Source organism: Stigmatopora argus, chromosome 14 (genome assembly GCF_051989625.1).
Source record: "Stigmatopora argus isolate UIUO_Sarg chromosome 14, RoL_Sarg_1.0, whole genome shotgun sequence".
NCBI lineage: Eukaryota > Metazoa > Chordata > Actinopteri > Syngnathiformes > Syngnathidae > Stigmatopora > Stigmatopora argus.
In genome coordinates, this window is record NC_135400.1 from 11,651,691 (window position 1) to 11,672,823 (window position 21,133).

Consider the following 21,133-nt stretch of genomic DNA (forward strand, 5'->3'; position numbering starts at 1 on the left):
GATTGGCGCTTGGATATGACGTCAGCACCAACCAGATCCGACCAATCAGCAGCCTGCCCTGTAATGAGGTACAATTCTCGCGACGCACCTAACAACATGCGTGCAAGATGTGTTGACTGGAGCCAACGTGCTTACTAAAAATATTATCAATTTAACTTCAAGGTTATTGAGAAAGTGTACGCGGGGTAGCGTGTGTCTCAAGAAACATGGAAAATATCAACTTACACTTCAAAACAAAGTAAGTTTGACTCCCGTCGCACGATGTGGTGCCATAATTCGACAAGTCAAGCTAGGCTAATTGCGGCAATACATAATTGTCTTACCTAGAAAAGTATTTCCAATGATTTTTATTTTTTATTTATACAGTTTTGCCATTTCAACTAAGATAGAGCCTTTCTACAAAGGAGGAAAAGTCCAGGTAATCAGAGAAATTGTGTATTGGACTGTCATACTTTGAAGCGGGAAAAGCATATTTCACACGACAAATGAGGAAAAAAACACTTAACACATTTGCTGTATTTCTCTGACAGATCAGCAAAGATGAAAAATACATCTTTTGCACCTGTGGATCTCGTGTTAACATTTTGGAGATCAGCACTGGGAAGATCGTCCACAGCATTGAGCATGTAATTACAAAACACACTCAGACAGTGACAACATTTTATTCATTCGATGTCATTTGTGCAGGATGATCAAGAAGACATCACTTCATTTGCGCTGAGCTGTGATGATGAGGTAATCTTGCTTACTTGTTGTGTCATCAATTTTAGACAAAATCAATACCTATTTCTCGCTAGATATCTTAAGTTTGTTTTGTGTTTCATTTCCGTCCACAGATGCTTGTAACGGCCAGCCGAGCTCTCCTTCTGAAGCAGTGGGATTGGAGGCTACCGCAGTGTACTCGCTCGTGGAAGGCCATACACACGGTTCCCGTAGCCAGTATGACCTTTGACTCCACTTCCACGCTCTTGGCAACAGGTCCGCATGAATATTAAGCCCTCGTTGTTTCAAGGATTCACATTGACGGTGAGTTTATCCTTTTATTTGCTGTAGGCGGCTGTGACGGGACTGTCAAGCTTTGGGATGTGGTAAAGCAATATTGCACCCATAATCTTAAGGGCCCTCCTGGTGTTGTGCAGTAAGTGATAATATAATCTTTTCAGCTGTAAACTTAAAAGCAAGAAAACAAACAAAGAATAAGATCATTTTTATGGCCGTAGCCTCGTCGAGTTCCACCCAGACATAGACCGTCTGCAGCTCTTCACGTCGTCTACGGACTGCGGCATCCGGCTTTGGGACCTGCGCACCAGCCAGGTGGTGTGCGTCCTTGAAAGCCACTACAGCGCCGTCACTTCACTCAGCTTCAGCCCCGACGGCGACACCATGATCAGGTACAAATGTTGAGTCGATACAAATGTTGAGTCGGGCTATCACGTCGGGTCCCACGGAAGGCGAAAGACGTCTACTCCATTTTGACAGGAAGGAAATTAATTTGTTGTCCTTCCCTGTTATTTCTCCCTGTGTTTTAATTGTAGCTCTGGGCGAGACAAAATCTGCACCGTCTGGGATCTGAAAAGCAAGACAGCAAAGAGGACTGTTCCCGTCTTTGAGGTAAGCCTCCGGCAGCTATTGTATATTTAGGGGGCAATACATCCAATTGTTTTTGTTTTAATTTTTCATTCCGATGTTACATTTGGTTGCAGGCGGTGGAAGGTGTTTTAATTCTGCCTGCGACGTTAGACCTTTCTCAAATTCAAGTCAAGAACCAAGAATTACATTTCATCACAGCTGGCAGCAAAGGTTGAATATTAATTTATTTTTTATTTATCCTGATCGCTGCCTGTTTTCCCTGACATGAACTCTTTCAAACTACGTAGGGCTGCTGCGAGTGTGGGAGGCCAGTACGAGCCGCTGCGTCTACTGCCAGCCTCTGCCGTCTACTCTCAGTTTACCTTCAGAGGGGGAAGAAAAAGATGACGGTGACCCTCGCAGTCTCACATACTTGCTTAATATGCCAGCGTCCGCCAGGCTGGCCACTGTCACGGCGGAGCACAACATTGTGCTCTACCAGCTTCCTGCTCTCAGCACACAGCAGCAGGTGAGCCTTGAGAAGGAAAGGCTTACAGTGCATGACCTTTTTTCAATGTCATTCTCATATGAATTCCTTCTCGTAGTTTGTGGGCTACAATGACGAGGTGCTGGACGTGAAATTCCTCGGCCAGAATGACAGTCATCTTGTGGTGGCGACCAACAGTTGCCAACTCAAAGTGTTTGAATTGCTCACCAACAGCTGCCAGATCCTCTATGGGCACTCCGGTGAGTTGCCAGCAGGTGGCAGTGTCTGAATCCGAATAAGAAATTGACTTTATTTATTTTTTTCACCCACGATTGCCTGGGAAATATTAATTTTTGTGTCAGGAATATGTTTGTCTTGCAAAATAAATATATTTTAATTTAGGCCTCAGAAAATAGATATATTTACATTTTCCCCGTATAAATTAATAATTGAAAATAATTGCAATATATTTCTAAATCCAGTTTTTAATATTTTGCAAATTTACCAAAGAAAATCGATGTGTAACTCGCTAAGTTTCAAGGAAATTTATCACATCTGGCTACTTTTATAATTGAACGTCTAGAACTTGCTAAAATTCCTCGGGATGCCACTTTAAGGAATTAATCAAAATATAGCAATATACTGCAACAATTTTCCACCAATTATTTATTGCCAACCCCTGCCACCCACATTTGGCCAGATTTCTTTTTTAAATTTAATGTTTTGAACTGACATGTTTTGTATTTGAACTCGAATCAATCAGTCTTTTTTTCACTCCAATGAGGATAGGTGATTTAAATTAGGATTGTTTTGACTTCCTAAATTCAACTCAAATCTTCTGCTGTCTTGTTTTTTACCCGCACAAATCTTTTACTGCAAATATATATTCCATTTCCTCGTCCTGCTATCTATTTTAGTTGGTCTGAGAGTGCAAACATGACACAAGCAGGAAATACCTTGAAAAAAGACTTTGGAAAACAGATTAGGGTAGTTCTGTAAGGCACCACCAAAGACGTCACCCAGTCATTCTGAATCCAGGGTGTTGTTCCTACTATTTTGCGCAAGGCTGGGCATTAGAATGAATACAATACTGTGATGAATGAGCAACATGAAGGAATGTTATCCTTCATTGTCAACTTTCCCACTTCACAGATACCATCTTGTCACTGGACGTGTTCAAAAAAGGCTTTGTCTTTGCGAGCTGTGCAAAGGTGAGCGCACCCCTGTGTGAAATACAATGACATTTTTCCTTCAAGTCACGGTGCTAACAAAGTTTCCGTCGTTCTGTGTATACGTAAAACAGGACCGGTCATTGCGTGTGTGGCAAATGGATGCCATTAGTGGCAGTGTCCGCTGCGTGGCCGTCGGTGCCAGCCACGCTAACGCCTTGGGGTCCATTGCGTTTTCCAGGTAACACAAAGCACACGTCCTCATGGAATAATGCGTTCTGAATTTCGATAAATTGATTTTCTCAGTGATTTTAAAAATAACACTAAGACTCAATCTGATTTTCTGTTTTTCATGAACAAAACTAAAATTGCAATGCAGACTCCAGGTTTTTTTAAATTATTATAAGGGACATTTTATATTATTATTTTTATTATTGAGGAAAATTAGTGCCAACAAGAAGAGAATGGAACCTTAAAACGTCAGCCAGGGTGCAGGAGAGAATGGAAATCCAACAATGAGTTTTTTTGTAGATCATTCCATGTAAATGAGTTTGCCTTACTTGTTTTGTGTCGCACAATAGAGGGAGATAAGGACTTTTTTGTGTCTTTTCTGTCTTTTATACCATGGTAAAAAAAATCTGGAACATTTGTAAATACTAAATGGACTTATACTTGTAAAGCAATTTTCCACCTTAAGACCATTCAAATCGCCCTTGACAAAATATCATTATTCACCTACTGATGACACACTATCCGGAGCATTGTGGATTCGAACCAATGAGGAATCGATCGCACAACCTTGGGTTGGGGGACGACTGCTCAAACACTGATCTACGGCCTATTATAAATGGACCTTTTTTGTGTTAAAAATCAGAGATTTCATTTGTTAGGCTACATTGCTTAGACCTATTTTGTGTGTGTGCAGGTTGAGAGCATCCTTCCTTGTGTCCGGTAGTCAGGACTGTACTGTGAAGGTGTGGGATCTCCCCGCAGACTTATCTGACGCAGCCGCAGACTTGCATCAGCTGGTCGCACGTACAACAGAGAATGCTCATGATAAGGTAGGGTCATGCTTCACGCTCATCGACAGCGACACACGTCCAATCCATTGCCATCTGTGGCATTTAACATGATTTTTTAAAAATGTGATTGATTCATTCTGAACAATGAACAAAAGATGGCTAGTATCAAATATGCTTGTGAATCATTCACAAGTAGAAAATAAACTATTTCAGTATTCCAAATATGATTTTTTGTGCCTAAAAGTGCCTATTCGGCAATTGCCGTCAAATGCCACCCACTCAAAAAAAATGTTGTTCCATTACTTAAGCGATGACTAATTGAAAATTACTGCATTGGAACACACACATTCCAAGGCTGACAAAGGTGTAATTAATTGAAAGAATAAATTAAACGTCGCCTTATTGCAAAATTCCTTTGACCACATCACCCCGAAATTTAATCACCTCTCTTTCATCAACATATGCTCCCAATTTCATGATAATTACTTTCTTTTGTTAAAAATGTATCTTTCACACAAATATTTCTGACCTGTGAACTCATTACCCCAAATTTGATCCCTTTTTCCATTTGATATTACAAACGTATCCAGCAGATTTGATAATAATCCAATTTTTCTGTTCTTTGCTTTATCCAAAAACACCGACATAATGGTGACCTCTGTGACCTTTTACCTCCTTCAAACATAAATAACGTAGCCGAACACATAACTCCACCTCCCTTAGATTTCCCCTACTTACGGTAAATGCCTTCAGCAGTGAGTAGAAAAAAATAAAAAGGTCAAAGCTCCGATCCTAAATGACCTTTCGTTTCCAGGATGTCAACAGCGTGGCCGTTTCGCCCAACGACAAGCTGATGGCGTCCGGCTCGCAGGACCGCACGGCTAAACTGTGGTCGCTGGCGGGGCAGGGGACCCTCCACCTGCTGGGGGTGTTTCGGGGTCACCGGCGCGGCATCTGGTCCTTGTGCTTCTCGCCCGTCGATCAGGTCCTGGCCACTTCCTCCGCTGACGGTACCATCAAGCTGTGGAGCCTGCAGGACTTCAGCTGTCTCAAGGTAGGCAAGGGGGACACCTCCCCTATTTTTGCAACGCCTGCTATAAAGCATGAAAATGAATTTTAGTGTTGTGATTAGACATTTGAAGGTCACGACGCGTCGGTGCTGAAGGTCATCTTTGCGAGCCGAGGAACCCAGTTGGTCAGTGGGTAAGTCTGACAACACACAAGTTTATTCTCCTACTTAATGCGGATTAGTACATCTTTGTCTTTTGTTCTTTCTCTTATTGTAATCATTGTTTTTGTTGAGCAATGAATGTGTCTTGAACACCTTACTGAATGGAGCAGTAGTCCTAGTAGAACAGAATATATTAGTATGGACATTTTTAATCACACCCAGAATTGATATGTAAAGTGAATTGGCAATTTTTGTAAAAATACAGGAGTTTAAATTTATAATTGTCCATTTTAGAATTATTTTTTAAATTGAAAAATGGGAAAAGCGGGAAAAGTTATTCTCTTTGATCGATTTCAATAATTTTAAAAAGAGCAGGTATAGTAAATACTCTATTATTTATCTGATATAAAGAGTAAATGATTTATGGATGAACGGAATAAAAAAAAATTATGGATGATTACGATTAATTCCACAGTGGCTCGGACGGTCTGATCAAACTGTGGACAATCAAGACAAACGAATGCGTGAAGACGTTGGACGGCCACCAGGGCAAAATTTGGGGGCTCCATGGCAACAGGAAAGATGACAAATTGGTGACCGGTTCTGTCGACTCCAACATCATCGTCTGGACGGTGAGGAATAGATGCGTACTATACTACTACAAATACTATAATTTACTGAATGTTGTCATGCTGATTTTTTTTTTTGTTATGGCATATGCCTTTTCATTAACAGGATGTGACGGAAGTGGAGCTAGCCGAGGAGCAGGCCAAGCAGGAGGATCAGATCATCAAGTCAGTCACCATCTACATTTCAAGACTGGGTCAAGCCAGTCAACTTTTCATGCACAAAATTGCAAACAACCGGGTCGCCTTTTGTTTTCAACAGTTGCCATATCCCGATAACTAAAGAAACGTTTTTGGCAAAGTTTTCCATTTTCATGCTTTTCTATTTAACGTGACAATAATTGGGACTGAGAACTTGACAGGTGGCCTGCATACCTACAAGTTACACGCTTGCATGCACTCAGTGTCAATCAAGGTTGTATAAGATGAAGGTTGCGTAATCTTTTTCCAACATTGTGCAAATCACAACAACAGACGTGATCTTTGTCATCACACGGAGGTTGAATTACTTCCTTCTTTTAACCTGAACATAGTTTCACGTCAATGTCATTCAGCTACGTTTTCTCACAACCATTTGTTTTGGGAATGGCAACTGACAAAAATTTAACAGATGATCAATGAATTTCATCTTTCGAAAAGTAAAATTCCTTGTTGTACACATTTTTTTAAGTATACTTTTGATGTGTGTGTGTTAAAGGCAGCAGGAGTTGTCCAACCTGCTCCATGAAAAGAAGTACTTGAAAGCTCTGGGCCTCGCCATCTCATTGGACCAGCCTCACACAGTGCTGTCTGTAATTAAAGGTATCTAATAGCCTAACCCGTTTAAAGTTGATCTCTTTCTTCAACACATGAATAAAGCTATAGAGTACAAAAATCCAAAATACAGTTAAGTCATTGGCTGTTATTGATGGTGGTAATTGTCTGGGATAGGACCTCCACCCCACCAATGGGAGACAAAGAGTTAAACATATACCCTATAAGGGGTTCATCTTTACTACTTGATTTGTTTGTGTTTTTAGCTGCTGGATCTCATATCCTCATTTGTGAAAAATCTGGTTCCACAGGTTCCTGCTCTCTTTAGTGTTCTTACCTTGACACACACGGACGGCGTTGCTTAACACTGAAATTGGCAAATGCAAAAAGATGTGAAATATGCGGATATGACAGTTTCGCAAATATGGATGGAAACCCTTTTGGTACGGTGGTAATTGACATGTTACAATCAATATCTGTTTTCTGTAGCAATCCGAGAGGAGAAAGAAAGCAGTGAAGTTTTGGAAAAGACAGTTCTGAAACTTCGGGCAGATCAGAAAGGTAACCGAAAGTTTCCTGTACACCAAAATAGCACATTAACCAGACTGGGACAAGTTTTTGACACACAAATGCATTGCTTCAAAGGTATTAAATAATATTCTTTCTTCCTCAGAGGCGCTCCTGCGCTACTGTGGCGTATGGAACACCAATGCAAGGAACTGTCTGGATGCCCAGGTTGTCCTCAGGGTTCTGCTCACTCACCTCCCACCTGAGGAACTGTTGCAGTACCAGGGCGCTCGTAGCGTTGTGGAGGGCCTTATACCGTACACAGGTCAGCAAATTTCCAGGGGGAACAGAAAGGAGCGGCCGCGGTAAAGCTGATTGAAATCCAGACGAGTGTAGTAATTACGCAGAGAAGTAGCTTCTCTGGGTTTAGGACAGGGGATGTCAGAGTCGGTTTGACTAGCATTGAAGGTGCTGTTTGTTGACACCTCAGGTTTAGGGAATTCCATAGTATTTGGGCCTAAATAGAAACTTGATGATGCCTCCTAAAGTGGCTTTGTCTACCTTTAGAGAGACACATGCAGAGGATTGGCCGTCTGCTGCAGGCGTCTATGTTCCTGAACTACATGTGGCAGAAGATGAGAGTAGCTGGAGAACTGACCAGGTGAGGGAAGGTCTTTACTTTCAGTTACTGTGACATTTAACCATCAAACAAAGGTTTACCACTCCATTAAGTAAGGACAACCTTATAGTTGTTTGTGCGCTAACAAAATTACAACTGAGATACTACTATTGTCTTTTAACGTTCTCACCAGATATAATGTCAAATGCTCTCTTCTAGCATGGACCAAGATGAGGAAATGGACACCACACCTCTGGGCCCTGAACCCCTGTTTATGATCGACACTGTGGGGTGTAAGAATAGCCAAAACAACCCCGATGGGGATGAGGACGAGGACGAAAACCAGCATCCAAATTGTCCCGATGATGACAGTGATGATGAAGAGGTGAGTGCCACCAAGAAAGCTGACACAAATGGCAACCACCATGCAGAAAGCCAGCAGAGTTCTGATGAGGAAGACGTGGACGAAGAAGAGCGGGCTCATATTACAGTGAAACCTGTAAATCATCTCTCGACTACCTCTTTCTCACAAGCTTCTACTATCACTAGCTGACTGACATGAAGTAACCATGCAGGGTCAACTTTTCTTATTAGCTACAGTGAACCGAGCTTTTTGCCTGAATACATGTTAATTGTACAGTTAAAAGATTTTTTGCCTTGTTTATTTCTCTGTAGCTAAGAGCACAGAAATAGTTACTACATGGCGTATTAAACAAAACAAAACTTTCGGAGACTTTTGATCTCTCGTGGGCAATGGCAGCCAAAGATTGAATGATGTGCTTTTATTGCTTTATTATTAAAATGAAAAAGGCTGTATTTTATATGAGAGGATCAGTGACTTGAAATTGTTTTTATACACGGAATAAGGATGGAGACCCAACATTTTTTTCAGGTGTGCACCCCTCTTATGGCTCTTCACTGGCTTATTCGAATAGTTGACCTGTTGCACGGTTTCTACTGTAAAATTATTTAATCACCGAGGGTTGAAAATGAAGACATTTTCTGTGACCAAGTTTCTGAATCATTAGTCTTTTATTTAGTTCAAAACAAATCATTCACAACACACCCCATAAACTATTTTAAACATTTTTTCAGCTTAAACAAAAATGTTTGGATACACGTATAATGAAGCTCCCTGTCTAAATGCATATAAGGCATAACAAAAGTTTTCCAGTATGGAAAATATACCCAGGAGAGACAGAAAAAGCCAGATTGATACATTTTGTTTTCCCTTTTTAATATGAGTTAGGTGCAAAGGGCCTCACAATCTTTCTAGTACAAAACGATAAATACACATGACCAAGTAGTTCAAATTAATTCTCTCTCTACCGACTCTGTATGGGAGTCTGTGTCGGGCTAGGAGATCGATTGGCGTTCTTGCGGGTGATTGTGGTGCATCGGTTGAGGATCTCCTTGGTTTGTGGCCTGGGTGGCACCCTGGGCGCTGAGACGCTCTTGAAAATGTTCGAGTCCGAGACGGAGGGCGCCATTTTGGGCCCCGTGGCGCTCTCTGGGCTTAGGGTGTTTCGGGATGGTGGCGGAGGCGTGCGGCTTTTGGGTGGTAGGCGGTAGTCGGTGGTGCTCATGCTCAGGTTGACGTGCTGGAAGAGGTTCGATTCTGAGATAGAGGGTGCCATTCTGCCCGCCGTGGCGCTCTCTGGGCTTAGGGTGTTTCGGACCGGTGGTGGAGGGGTGCGGCTTTTGGGCGGTCGGCGGTAGTCATCGGTGCTCATGCCGGCCCTGGGCGCCGAGACGCTCTGGAAGAGGTTCGGGTCGGAGATAGCTGGCATCATTCTGCTGCTTTCGGGGTATAGGGTGTTTTTCGGTGGTGGCTCGGGTGTGCGGCTCCGGCGGAGGCGGTAGTCGTCGGTGCTCATGCTCAGGGTCGTGCTCGGTGAGGAAGAGCTGAATTCGTCGCTGCTGAACTCGCTGTCACTTGTAAACTCGTCCTCGCTATCGCCAATCAGGCTGAGGGGAAGATCGATATCTGCTTCGGTGTCCACCATGATGATGGGCGTAGGGACGTACATTGCGTTGGTCGGTGGCACTTGTCTGGCGTTAGGAAGGGAATATGGTCTCGTGTTCGGGGGTGAGGGTCGTCTTTCATTGGAGGGCGGGGCTTGTCTCTCGTCAGGAAATGAGAGCTGTCTCGCATCGGGGGATGCGGGGCGTTTTGGAGGGACGGGCCTCGCCTTGGGAGGTAAGGTCACCGCCGGCTTGGGGACCGGTGGCCGGGTGGTCGCGGGTAGGGTTAGGATCTCGGTGGATTTGGACAATTGCTTGCTCTGGGGTTGGAGGAGGTTGGGGGAAGCGGCCCTAGCAGAGTTTGGGCTTTGCAGATTGTCTTGAGAGCGGCTCATCAATTGCGACTGCGCCGCCAGATTGGTGGGATTCAGGAGGGTGGGGCTACTGCGCCCGATCTGGCCACCTACCATGCGGGTCTGGCTTGGGGGCTTTAGGTACATGCTGGGAATATAGCCTGCCTTTCCTTTGTGTCTGTGGAAAACCAAATATCTTGGTTAATATTTTGAAGGAAAAAAAACTACATTTTCAGACACGGGGGTTATTATCTTGTATGTTACATTACTGGTCGTAAAGTTGTAATAAGGACATTCACTTGAAAAGGTTTCAAGGATTAAAATACCTGATGAGCCACCAGCCGTTTTCTGACTTCTGCAGGACTTCCACGGCGACCCCGATGCTTACTGTTATTTCATCATCTTTGGTGGATTTATAGCTCTTGATTACGGTGTAAAACAATCCTGATGGGGACAGATCATTTTAACGACATCTTTATAGAAAAATGCAAGGAGTCTACTGGGTGTACATTCCGTACCTCTTTCGGGAAGTCCATCGATATTGTCTTCTTCTGGTTCGTCGTCTGTCCTCTCCAGATATGGTGCGGGAAACCAAGCCATGCACTTGTCTTCATTCTCCACCAGCCACCAGCCTGAAATCGACCAGAAAGCCAAACGTCACAACCGGTCGGCAATTTTGAATATTTTGATTGAAGGTTGAGCAAGTCCATCGGCTAACCCGCTTTGTCTTTGATGAGCACGTCCACTTTTTCATCCAGCGCAACTTTGAACGGCTTGTTCTTGGTGTCCTTGGTCTCGTAGGGGGCCACGCACCTGTACGTCTCCGTGGCAAAGGGCTGGGTCACGTTGCCCCCTTGGCTGAAGGTTTGCTCCTGACGAGCTTGGCTCTCGGGAGGCGTGATTATGATGCTGCAAGAGAGTGAGATCAGATTGAAACATGCTTGATTTGAAGACTCTTGAATTGTCTGTAGGTGAGAGTGCTTCCTTGTCCACGTGCCCTGAGGCTGGCTGTCGTCAAGGTCACGTACACCACTTTTGGCTTAAAGTCAACTGGCAAAGGCCCCATAGGTATAAATGAATGGAGGGAGCCCTTTCAGCAATTAACACAAAAATGTCTCGCTGTTTGGGAACATTCTTAGCCCTGCGAGAAGAATTTTGCTCTCGAGTTTTGGATGAAAGTGCTTTCGAGGGCACGGCTCTTGAGTGGTTAATCTGTTACTCGTGACTTCAGTGCTATTTTTGTGTCAGTCAAACAAACATACCTGTTCTTAGAGTACTCTGGCTGCAGTTCCTCATTTTTGGGGTGGAGAAACTGGATGAGGTGAACCGACTGGTTGACCTGCGGATCGCAGCTCAGCAACTGATTGCAGTAGTTTTGCAACGGCTGCAGGTAATTCAGAGACTTGGTGCTGCCATTCTTCTGCCCGGCTTTAGCCGTCTTTGTCACTAGAAGCACGAGCGACCCCCACGTAAGTCTGGTGGCCACCCCATTGGGAGGCGGCGCCAGTGTGATGAGCAAATACCTTTAAATTTCGGCACCATTCTTTCCGATTTTTTGGAGCCGGGAAACGCTTTCTTGAGCAACTTCTGCGAATTGAGCCAGAATGTCACTTTTAGCCACAAAACAATGACGTCGGCGAACTCCAATTTCTTTTCACTCACATGCATTTTCTTGAAGTCCTCAACGGTCCTGTAAATGAGAATTTCTTCCTCGTCCGACCAAAGAACCGAGGTGATGTACATCTGGAAAGAGTCAGTCGCGCGTTACAACTTTATTGTTTTGAACCGCAAGTGATAGAATTTACCTAGAAAATCTGGAAAGCCTACCTTTTTCTTGTCCTTCTCCATGACCCCGGTTAACCGGATGCTAATGGGGTATTTCTGCGACATGACTATTCCAAAGTCTGACGTCTAATGCCAGCAACAGCGACTCTTGACGGCGGCCACGTCCGCTCAATGTTTGGTAATGCGACACACGGATGCTCCCGAGTGGCATTTATACGTCCTCCTCCTGCGCAGGTGTGGCTATCTGACACAACTGTAGCAATTAGAACACAATTGGGAAAGTCCATTTTTTTACGTAATCCTGTAACTACCAGTAAGGGAAAAATACTCCACTCCAGATTTTTGGCCAGGAAAGTAGAGTTTGCAATCCAATTTCAATCAAATACCGTAATTTCTGCACTAATTCAATAATATCTTAACAGAGCTTCCGATAATAAAATAATAGGTTGTAACATCTCTTGAACGAAGTGTGTTGAAAAAGTCCCTGAGGAAGTAGACATGATTACTTGATAGGTTGAAGTAACCAAAGTTTGGTCATGGAATGAATTTAACACATGATTATTGTCATCTTCAAATAATTGTCATTTTTGCAATTTGTAAACTAATATCGTATACACGACCCTATTTCAAATGAAGCTGAGATGAAACATGAAATAGAACACAATGATTTCCTAATCTTGTTTATATTTAATTGATGTATAGTGTTTATGATACATTTTTATAATTTTTAACAAATAATCCTTAACTTAAAAGCTTTTATTTGACCATGTAACTATTTTCCCCAACAAAAGCAAATACACTCATTTTGATTCATTACAGATATAAACAGACTGCTTTCATCAAGGAAAAAAAGTAATCAATAGTTACATTTTCTTTTGTAATGGAAAAACTACATGAATTCAAAAAAGTATCATTTGCCATTTTGTTTTTTGATTTAGAATTTTTTTTAAATAAAAAAATAAGCAAAAAAAAGCAAAGTAGTATTTTTCCTTGTATAAATTAAAAAACATTTTAAAAATGCCAAAATTAAGAATTACATCCATAATAAAGATCAAATTTGCGGCTGGGGATTAGCACAATTTTGAAGTTCCAAGTATCAAAATAATTGTCGATTTGTTTAATAAACAATTTGTCAAAGCAACCCTTTTTTAGAAATTGCGTTAATTCATATAAATGAAAGTGATCATTTACACTCCGCCTACTTTTGACTAACAAAGCTATTAATAACACACGATACTGTACAAGCGTTCCTTTTGTTTTTTGTCAATCTCAATTAAACTTAACCAACAAAATCTCCCCTTCATCTTTGCCAGATGTTTGATTCGATTTCCTGGTGTGCCAGATGGCAAGAGAACCTTGTCATAAATCAGTTAATTGAGGGCTCCAAAAAATCCCACCCACTCAGTGAAGTAAAATGGTAGCCGTCATTCTTCATTTGCATATAACGACTGTTCTAAATGCCCCTTTGGCAGAGCTTTACTACACAAATAATTGATGTAAAAATAGATGCCGTCTGGATGTGTCCGTCAACTCCGAGTTGCTTATCTCAGGTGAGCTTTTCCGCGAAAATGCTCTGCACAATTATGGCGTTGCTTCCTCCATACCGACGATGCGTAGCCGCAAAGTCTGTTTCCCCTTCCTGTCCGTATCCATGGCCACCAAACATTGTTTAGATTCAAATAGCACGCTGCCGGTGTGCTCATCCGCCAAACTTGGTAGAAGTGACTTGATAAACCAGTAAGTGGACAAGTGAATATATAAATATCCCAAATTGAGTCCTGTTTTACCAGTACCAGCTGCATTAAATAGTGAAAGCTATTCCCCAACATTTAATAATAAAAAGTGAATTTCCTGATTTTAGATATGGAGCAAATGTGTGTGTGTGTATATATATCTATATATATACACACATGTGCACACCAGGTTTTAATCCATCTGGCCATGAAAGATCATTTTATACTGTGATTGGCGGTTAGCAAATGATTGCTGACTGCCCCGTTAAAAGAAATTTGACGCTTGCCGTTGTTCGTGGCAGCCAGATTTTTAAAATGCTGAGGTGGAACTACAGAACTAAATTCCCATACAGTATACCAAAAATATCTGGTACATAAAAATGTTAAATGAATGCTGAGTTAGTGACATCTAGTGGACTAGTTTCACAAAAAGAAACTGTCAAGTGAGTGATCAGTTGTCTTTTAATGATTATTTCATATGAATTCAACAGCTTTCAATTTGTAGTAATCAAACACCAGGAAGTTTGGAATAAGTTTTTTTATGTTTCCATAGAGATATTAACACTGCAAGTATTTTTTTTTTCTCCAAATAACTTTGAGGTAGCCAACATTTTGCTGCTTCTATTTGTTGTCAGGGTTAAAAATATTTGCGCATGTCACCATTGTGCCTAAAAACTTCACCGCACAACTGGAATGTTAAATCTAATCACTTTCTTAATCTTTCACAAAGGATTAAAAAAATATAGTATATTGTATGTACTTTCTCCATGATCAACTTTTGTTAATAATCCTCGTTTGACAAAAGAAATTAAGTCTTGCATAGAGAGGATTCCATTTTTTTTCCTGCACCATCATCACAATGTAGGTTCAATAAATTAATGGCACAAGAGGAATTGATTTAAAATTCCACACAAATGAAGGTTATATTGCACAAATAGCTCTGTCAATTTTCACTAAAAACCACATTATAATGGTGCAGTAAACTTTGTAATTAAAGAGTAGTAAAAGGGTTGAGTTGGAATCAAACCCTAGGCACAAATTAAAAGATGGACAACAGATCTCGCGGACGCTTTTGATTGGACGCCTCTTTGTCTTGTCCGTCGGCCTTCGCTTCTTTCCTCCAAAGTCCTCCTCTGGAACGAGGCAACGCTTTGCGACGGGGGTCTCCGAGCGGCTTCCATTGTGGGCGGCGAGCAGTTCGCTCCACATCCGAGTTTGGAATTTGTTTTTTTTTTGTTTTTGGTTTTTTTTAAGCCATTTTGCATCCCACTGGAAAAACCGGGCCAGCATATGCGCCGGGCGCTCCTTGACAAACGCACTCTCGCGGGGCGTTTTTCAGCGGAATTCATAAATGGGCATGCTGTGCTCGCGGACGTGGCTCAGGTTTAGGGACTGATACCTGCAACAGAGATTCAAACGGTCAGTCGGGTGGTCGCGGGGCGCCGAAACATGATTAAGAATTACGACGTTTCCTCCATCGATGTCCTAACTAACCATTCCGAGCTCCTGTGGTAGTAGTAACCTTCAATGGTGGCGGTGGACTTTTGAAAGCAGATGTAGTAGAATCCAGCAAACGATGCGCCGCTAATGTCCTTGATGGTGTGATCAGGGACCAGGAACTGCTCCTTTGGGTGCCAGAAACCAAACACCCGGGGTCAACGTGAGCAATTAGAAACCAGCGATTGGGACTAACCTTCCATCTCATGAAGATGTAATCGCTGCGGTCCAGCGCCTCGTAGTCGAAGTCGTCCGAGTTGAAGCTTTTGGCCACTTTAAAGAAAGGCTGAAATTTCCCCTGAGAAAAGCAAAGTCAGGCAAAAGTTTTTTTTTAAAGTGTTAAACTCCTTAAGAAGACATTACGGGAGAACGGGAACACACCCAGTGCTTCCTGTCCACGTCCTCGTCGGCATCCCACTTCCTGGTTAAAAAAGGTCGCTTTCGACTTATGATTTCACCGGCAAAGAAGGTTGTGAGTGTTGGATACTCCTGCAAGTGCAAATTGGAAGAATCTGTCAAGGCACACATAAGCTTGTCTTTGAATTTTTATTCAAGTTGCTCAAGTGTGTTTTCTTCTTTCCTAATTCAACACTACCACCTAAGAATGGTACATAATGTGGGAGTTGAATCCGGGTGCTGGTGGCTCAAGTAAACACTCCTCCATGCAAAACCCAAATGTGCAACCTAACCTAACCTCACCACTTGGCTCCAACCCTTGAACATTCCACCCCACAGAGTATTGCATAATGAAATGGATACACACTTTACTGCCAAACTAAGGTCAAGTGTACACCCTGAAATGAGGGATTCACCGTCATTGCATCATCTGTCCGGAGTCAAATCCCATTAAATAACTACGGCTGTTGTTACTACTCATTTACCTCAGTCAGGCCGCTGATCTTCAGATAGCCACACAAGTAAGAATCCTCTGGAGTCACGTGCTGAAAAAAAACCCAACAATTTCAATGTCTGAATGATTGTCTGTTAAATCATTCACCGTCATTGGCGCCGATGGACGTCCGTTCAAGATAAGCATCATATCCAGAAAGTAGTGAATTTTCAATTACTGGAATATTTTCACTCTGCTTTAACATTGGGATTTTTTTTTATACAATTTTCATATTTGCTCATATCAGTTTGTTTTCCTTCTAAATGATGTTATAATACATCAACCTCAGTTGTACTTGTATTTGTTATTATTAATGCAGCTGCAGTTGAATAAAAAAAGCTGTTTTAACTTCACCTCGTTTAAAAGTTCTTGCCATTTTTAAACCGTAAAATAAGATTAGAATGACAAAATAAAACACATGCTCATTTATATAAAGTTACAACAACAACAAAAGTACCATTTTTGATTGACATGTCAAATGTCACACGAACTAGGTCACTATGTTAGTATGGAATTGACGTGCTAAGCAAGCTACCTAGCAACTGAAGCTAAAAATAATATCATTGTAATGACAAGAGAAATGTCCCAAATTCAAAGTTTAACATTTAACCTACCAGCAAAACAACATCCACGCCGTAAGCGTTCCCTTTGCTCTTCTGGTATCCCCGAAACTGGGAGCCGCTGTACAGGAACGACGTGGCCACCCCGGGCTGCTGGCCGTTTATCGGGGCAGGGGGGATAAGAGAGCCCGGGGATGGGCAGGCCGCGTCGGCGGGAAGGCAGCACTCGGCCGGGACAGGCATGTCGAGCGGTAACGTTTCGCCGTCGGCTACCGTCATGAACTTTGGAGCAAGTCAATGGCTCCGGCCACCGGGGAAGATGGGATCGCCGGCAGTGCAAAGTCCCCGAGATACAAAAGTTTAGACAATTTCCTTTTGACTGGCAACCTCAGCAAGAATGTGAATGGAGAGTTCCGTTTCTCCAAATCCGATTGGTCCAAAACGGAGGGTTGGGCCGCTCTTTTATTGGTTACTGTGTGACCAAAAGGCTTTCTGGGATGTGTAGTAAAATGACGAGAATTTACAGTCGCTGCTCAAAAAGGAATGACATCTTCAATGAACGAGAATACGTTTTTTTTTTACGTTTGGCGTCAAAAACACGTTCAATTACAACATCTTTTCTGAAAATTATTTATAAAAATGTTTAATTCTGCTCTTCATTCATTCAGAAAAGATCAAACATATACAACATTAAAATGTGCTTATAGTATTATCATTTAGATTTGACTTAAGTTTTCGGATATATTTAAAAAAAAAACTACAAATAAGTTCCATTTATCTATGCTGTTTACAGAGAAATCAAGAAAACAAATCAGTGCGATTAGTCTTTTGATTTTGTCGAAAGTTTATAACTACATATTAATAAATTCTGCTATAACGGAGACCACAACCAATCTAATGCATTCCTACTTCAATTCCTTCAGCTGTTCCCTCAAACAATCTGCATATCGGTGAATATCTGCGATCCGCATTCGGTTCCTCTTAAGCTCTGTGTCTTCAATCTGTAACCACATAAACAAAATATAAACAAATTAAAAAAATTACCAATCTGTAAAACACAAACTTGACATTTTGTGTCATTTCAGTTTGTTACCTCTTTAATGAGGGCCACTTTCCAGGCTTCCGCGCGGGTAACCATCTGAGTTTCCCTGTCATTGATCGTTTGTAGATGGTTATCGTGACTGGCAGCCAGGGTGTCCATTACTGTGTTTTTGTCTAGGAATAGCTATAATATGTGGAGAAAGTCAGGTGTCAAAGTATATTATTAGTGTTTTTTTAATAAATGCATTATATTCATAAACATAGTATACAACCTACCATTCTAACATCATCTGGCAAATCATCTTCACCTTCCCCCTTAGCCACCACTTCCAATGTTGTGACAGCAATTTTTGTAACCTGCTGATGATGGCTGTCCTCCAGCTCTCGACAATGTACAAATGTGCAATTGAGTTAAGTAAAAATTTCATATATTTTTTTTGTTTTGTTTACCCAACAACACTGCTTGGATGAAATGAAAACGTCAACAAGAAGGATATATTCCTTGAGCGGTTTCACTGAAGCTGCCCGTCATCTCTGTTATGTTGTTGTCAAACTTTTTGATCGTTTCCTGGAAAAATGGTGACAGTTTACATTAGATTAAATTGTGAGAAAAGGTAGAAAACTGCACATACCTCCATGTAGCTGTAAAGTTGAAATTCCACAGCCATTAAATTGAAACACATAACGTTGATTTCCTGACGGCAGATGTCCTTCTTGCTCTCCTTTTCATCATCTGGGGCCTCTTGTAAGTCTTTTATTCTCTAAAAAAGACCTTCAAGGATTTAATCACCAAAGACATCTGCGTTCAATTCCTAGTGCTAATAGAGATGAACAAGATAAAACTTCAGATTTAAAAAAAAACATTCACAGTGGGATACGACCAAGCTGCTATGCTAAGGCTAGTGTAGATAGCTATTAGCCTCAAGTTCATCAATACCGTAGAGGATTTAAGGAATGTCCACTGCAAACTAATAAGGATAAAATGACCCATACTTTTTTTGGTAATTTTAGTGTCTTGTTATTTAAAATGAAGCGTTTTTGTGGTTTCAGAATGGACGTAAAACAGGGAAACTATTTGGCTGTCTTGTATGACGTCTTTCAATGTAAATATCCCATATCAAAATATGCCCACCTGCAGATTACGTTTATTATTTTTATAGCCAGGTGTGTTTAGTTGTGCCAAATTTATTTGGATGTACGACTTGGCCTGTTTTGCTTCATAGACTTAAAAAGAGATCAACGACCCATCAGTGTTCAGACTGAGAACTTTGCATGCAACTTTCCTATTGCAAAATAGGAATGTGTCAAGATCTTTGGTCCAGCTCACCTGCTTGTGTTGCAGCTGAAAATCAGCCAACACTTTGGATGCTCTGGCCTGGCTATCGCTCACATCCGTACGATGTCGACTGAAGAATAACTTCACTTCGATATCTCTTCGCTTATGCTCAACCAAGCCGACTTCAAACAGCTGGTTGCACAGTTCTACCAGGTGGGTCTCGAACGTATACACGAAAAGTCAAGATTTTATAACACATTTTCATTCCAAATTTACATCCGTGTGAGGATGATGTCACGGCAACAAAGGATATGCTTCAAGTAACTCATCCACTCCGGGTAGACAGCATAGTTTGCTTAGCTCTGTATCATTTTGGATGATGTTGCTGTACAAGTAGTCTCCATTTAACTGCTCCACAAAGGCATCCTTAATTAACAAATAGAAGAATAAGATGTCAGGAGGGGATTTGATGGAAAAACAAAGGTGTTTATAGAATTCACCTCATGCATTTGGAGTATAGCTTCCTTTTGTTGCTTTTCTTTCGCAGCTTGTTGCGCCTGATGCTCGCCTTGATTCATCTCCTCAATGTCGAGATTATACTTTGCAGACGCCCTATTTCTCTTCACATACAGTGAAAAATTGAAATCATTTTTGAAATCCAAAATAAATCGGATTTCACACAAAAAATGCGCACATGTCCTTTTCGATCATGATACATTGGCTGAGATTTATTCCAAAACACTTCACACTTTACTCACTATATCCTCATTAAGAAATATTTTGTTCAGGAATTTCAGTTGTTGAAAATAGGCAGCGAGGAAAAGGGTGTATTTTTCCTCATTGTTCTCCTCAGGAATGGGATTTCCATCAATATTAAGGGTGAAGAGTTTCTTGAACTTGCACAGATAGACCACCTTCAAGTGCAGAAGGAGACAAGAGTTAGGAAAGTGCTTCTAAATCTTTTTTTCTTTTTCTTTTAACAATGTGACTGTTTAATTACATTGTTTAGTTGAGTGATTTTGTTGTTTGCAATGCTTAATACGGTGAGTTCCACCAGGTTGTCCATGTTTTCGAGGAGAGAAATTCGGTTGTTGGACAAATTCAGCACTTCCATCTTCTGAAGATTATTCAGACCCTCGATTTTCTTGATGTTGTTGAATGACAGATCTGTAAAACAAATCAGAAATAAGAAATATTGGACTCTATGGTCAACGTCCTTGGATCTACTTAAAAAAATAACATTGGAATTCAACAAAATAGATTCAACAATTTAAAAAGTACTAATTGGCACCTTTTGACACTCACTTCAGAGCGACATCATTATTATCATTTCAAGTTGTTTCATTGTTTACACTTGAACGCTTTTCTTACTGAGCCATGTCAGGTTAACCAGATGGTCCAGTGATTCTATCTTCTTGATGAAATTGTTGTTCAGATTTAACTTGGTCAATGCTGAAAACTCCCACAAGTGGTCAATCTTCTGTATGTCTTGGGATGAAAAACACTATTTCATCTGACACATTCAACACCAGAAATTCTGGATTTTTCTACTCACTGCTATACTCCAGACTTAAACGCCGGGCTTCGCCAAAGAGGATTCCTTCGCTCTTGGCAATGTATTCAGCTTGATCTTTAAGACCTTGCTCTAGTACGGCCTCCTGTAAAATCTCATCTTCTATGTAAATGGGGGTTTTATCATGATAACCGCTTATGTTTGATGATTCCTTGCTGCCAAACATGATTTTATGTTCCAACCTGATTTAAAAAAACATTCCATTATTATACTTGTACTATCGTCATCTATACTAGCAAAGGATATACATACCGGAAAAACGAGGTTATATTTTTGTAAAAAAATACATCAAATTCACATTCCTCTTTTCACTGTTTACGCCCTGTCACATAGCAACCGTGTGTTGCATTCAGGTACACTCGAAAATAACTTCATACGTCAAAGTAACATGTCATTTTTTGGGTGAAGCTCATACGTAAACTTTCCAAGCAGCTGTTTTTGAAAGTATTTGCAGTAATCATAACACTTGTGTAACAAGTCGAAACCCTTGCGATTTGTTTACGTGGATGAAAATGCACAATGATAGCATGTGATGCTT

The 21,133-nt window shown here is 41.3% G+C and overlaps 4 protein-coding genes across 7 annotated transcripts; 1 reads left to right on the forward strand and 3 right to left on the reverse strand.

Moving 5' to 3' along the window:
* Positions 1–24: 24 nt before the first annotated feature.
* Positions 25–19,727, forward strand: tbl3 (transducin beta like 3). Of its 4 annotated transcripts, XM_077620003.1 has the most exons (26): positions 75–238; positions 367–418; positions 531–626; positions 688–735; positions 837–978; positions 1,054–1,138; positions 1,221–1,391; positions 1,536–1,611; positions 1,704–1,800; positions 1,878–2,098; positions 2,175–2,316; positions 3,209–3,267; positions 3,360–3,466; positions 4,151–4,286; positions 5,062–5,301; positions 5,380–5,450; positions 5,894–6,050; positions 6,154–6,212; positions 6,742–6,845; positions 7,287–7,358; positions 7,471–7,629; positions 7,872–7,965; positions 8,143–8,308; positions 18,067–18,849; positions 18,970–19,235; positions 19,570–19,703. In XM_077620003.1, the coding sequence occupies exons 1-24, from the start codon at positions 207–209 to the stop codon at positions 18,085–18,087; spliced, it is 2,607 nt and encodes an 868-aa protein (XP_077476129.1). In that variant the 5' UTR covers positions 75–206; the 3' UTR covers positions 18,088–18,849; positions 18,970–19,235; positions 19,570–19,703. The 4 variants fall into 4 exon arrangements, with proteins under 4 accessions (XP_077476127.1, XP_077476129.1, XP_077476128.1 ...); XM_077620002.1 differs by having other exon boundaries at positions 18,067–19,235; positions 19,570–19,727; XM_077620001.1 differs by lacking the exons at positions 18,067–18,849; positions 18,970–19,235; positions 19,570–19,703 and adding an exon at positions 25–68 and having other exon boundaries at positions 163–238; positions 8,143–8,936.
* On the reverse strand, positions 8,937–12,231 carry noxo1a (NADPH oxidase organizer 1a). The gene is made up of 8 exons (XM_077620011.1): positions 12,069–12,231; positions 11,904–11,984; positions 11,765–11,828; positions 11,504–11,687; positions 10,960–11,150; positions 10,760–10,873; positions 10,568–10,685; positions 8,937–10,419 (listed from the first exon to the last, which is right to left on the reverse strand). Exons 1-8 carry the CDS (start codon positions 12,129–12,131, stop codon positions 9,249–9,251), a joined length of 1,986 nt encoding a protein of 661 aa, XP_077476137.1. The 5' UTR covers positions 12,132–12,231; the 3' UTR covers positions 8,937–9,248.
* Positions 14,204–17,154, reverse strand: gid4 (GID complex subunit 4 homolog). The gene is made up of 6 exons (XM_077620009.1): positions 16,760–17,154; positions 16,138–16,197; positions 15,638–15,745; positions 15,453–15,554; positions 15,254–15,384; positions 14,204–15,158 (listed from the first exon to the last, which is right to left on the reverse strand). The coding sequence occupies exons 1-6, from the start codon at positions 16,982–16,984 to the stop codon at positions 15,095–15,097; spliced, it is 690 nt and encodes a 229-aa protein (XP_077476135.1). The 5' UTR covers positions 16,985–17,154; the 3' UTR covers positions 14,204–15,094.
* drc3 (dynein regulatory complex subunit 3) lies at positions 17,342–21,115 on the reverse strand. Its single transcript, XM_077620010.1, has 13 exons — positions 20,848–21,115; positions 20,578–20,777; positions 20,394–20,510; positions 20,023–20,189; positions 19,781–19,936; positions 19,523–19,642; positions 19,336–19,448; positions 19,074–19,248; positions 18,379–18,507; positions 18,244–18,314; positions 18,023–18,146; positions 17,799–17,930; positions 17,342–17,706 (listed from the first exon to the last, which is right to left on the reverse strand). Exons 2-13 carry the CDS (start codon positions 20,759–20,761, stop codon positions 17,611–17,613), a joined length of 1,584 nt encoding a protein of 527 aa, XP_077476136.1. The 5' UTR covers positions 20,762–20,777; positions 20,848–21,115; the 3' UTR covers positions 17,342–17,610.
* Between the last annotated feature and the right edge of the window lie 18 nt (positions 21,116–21,133).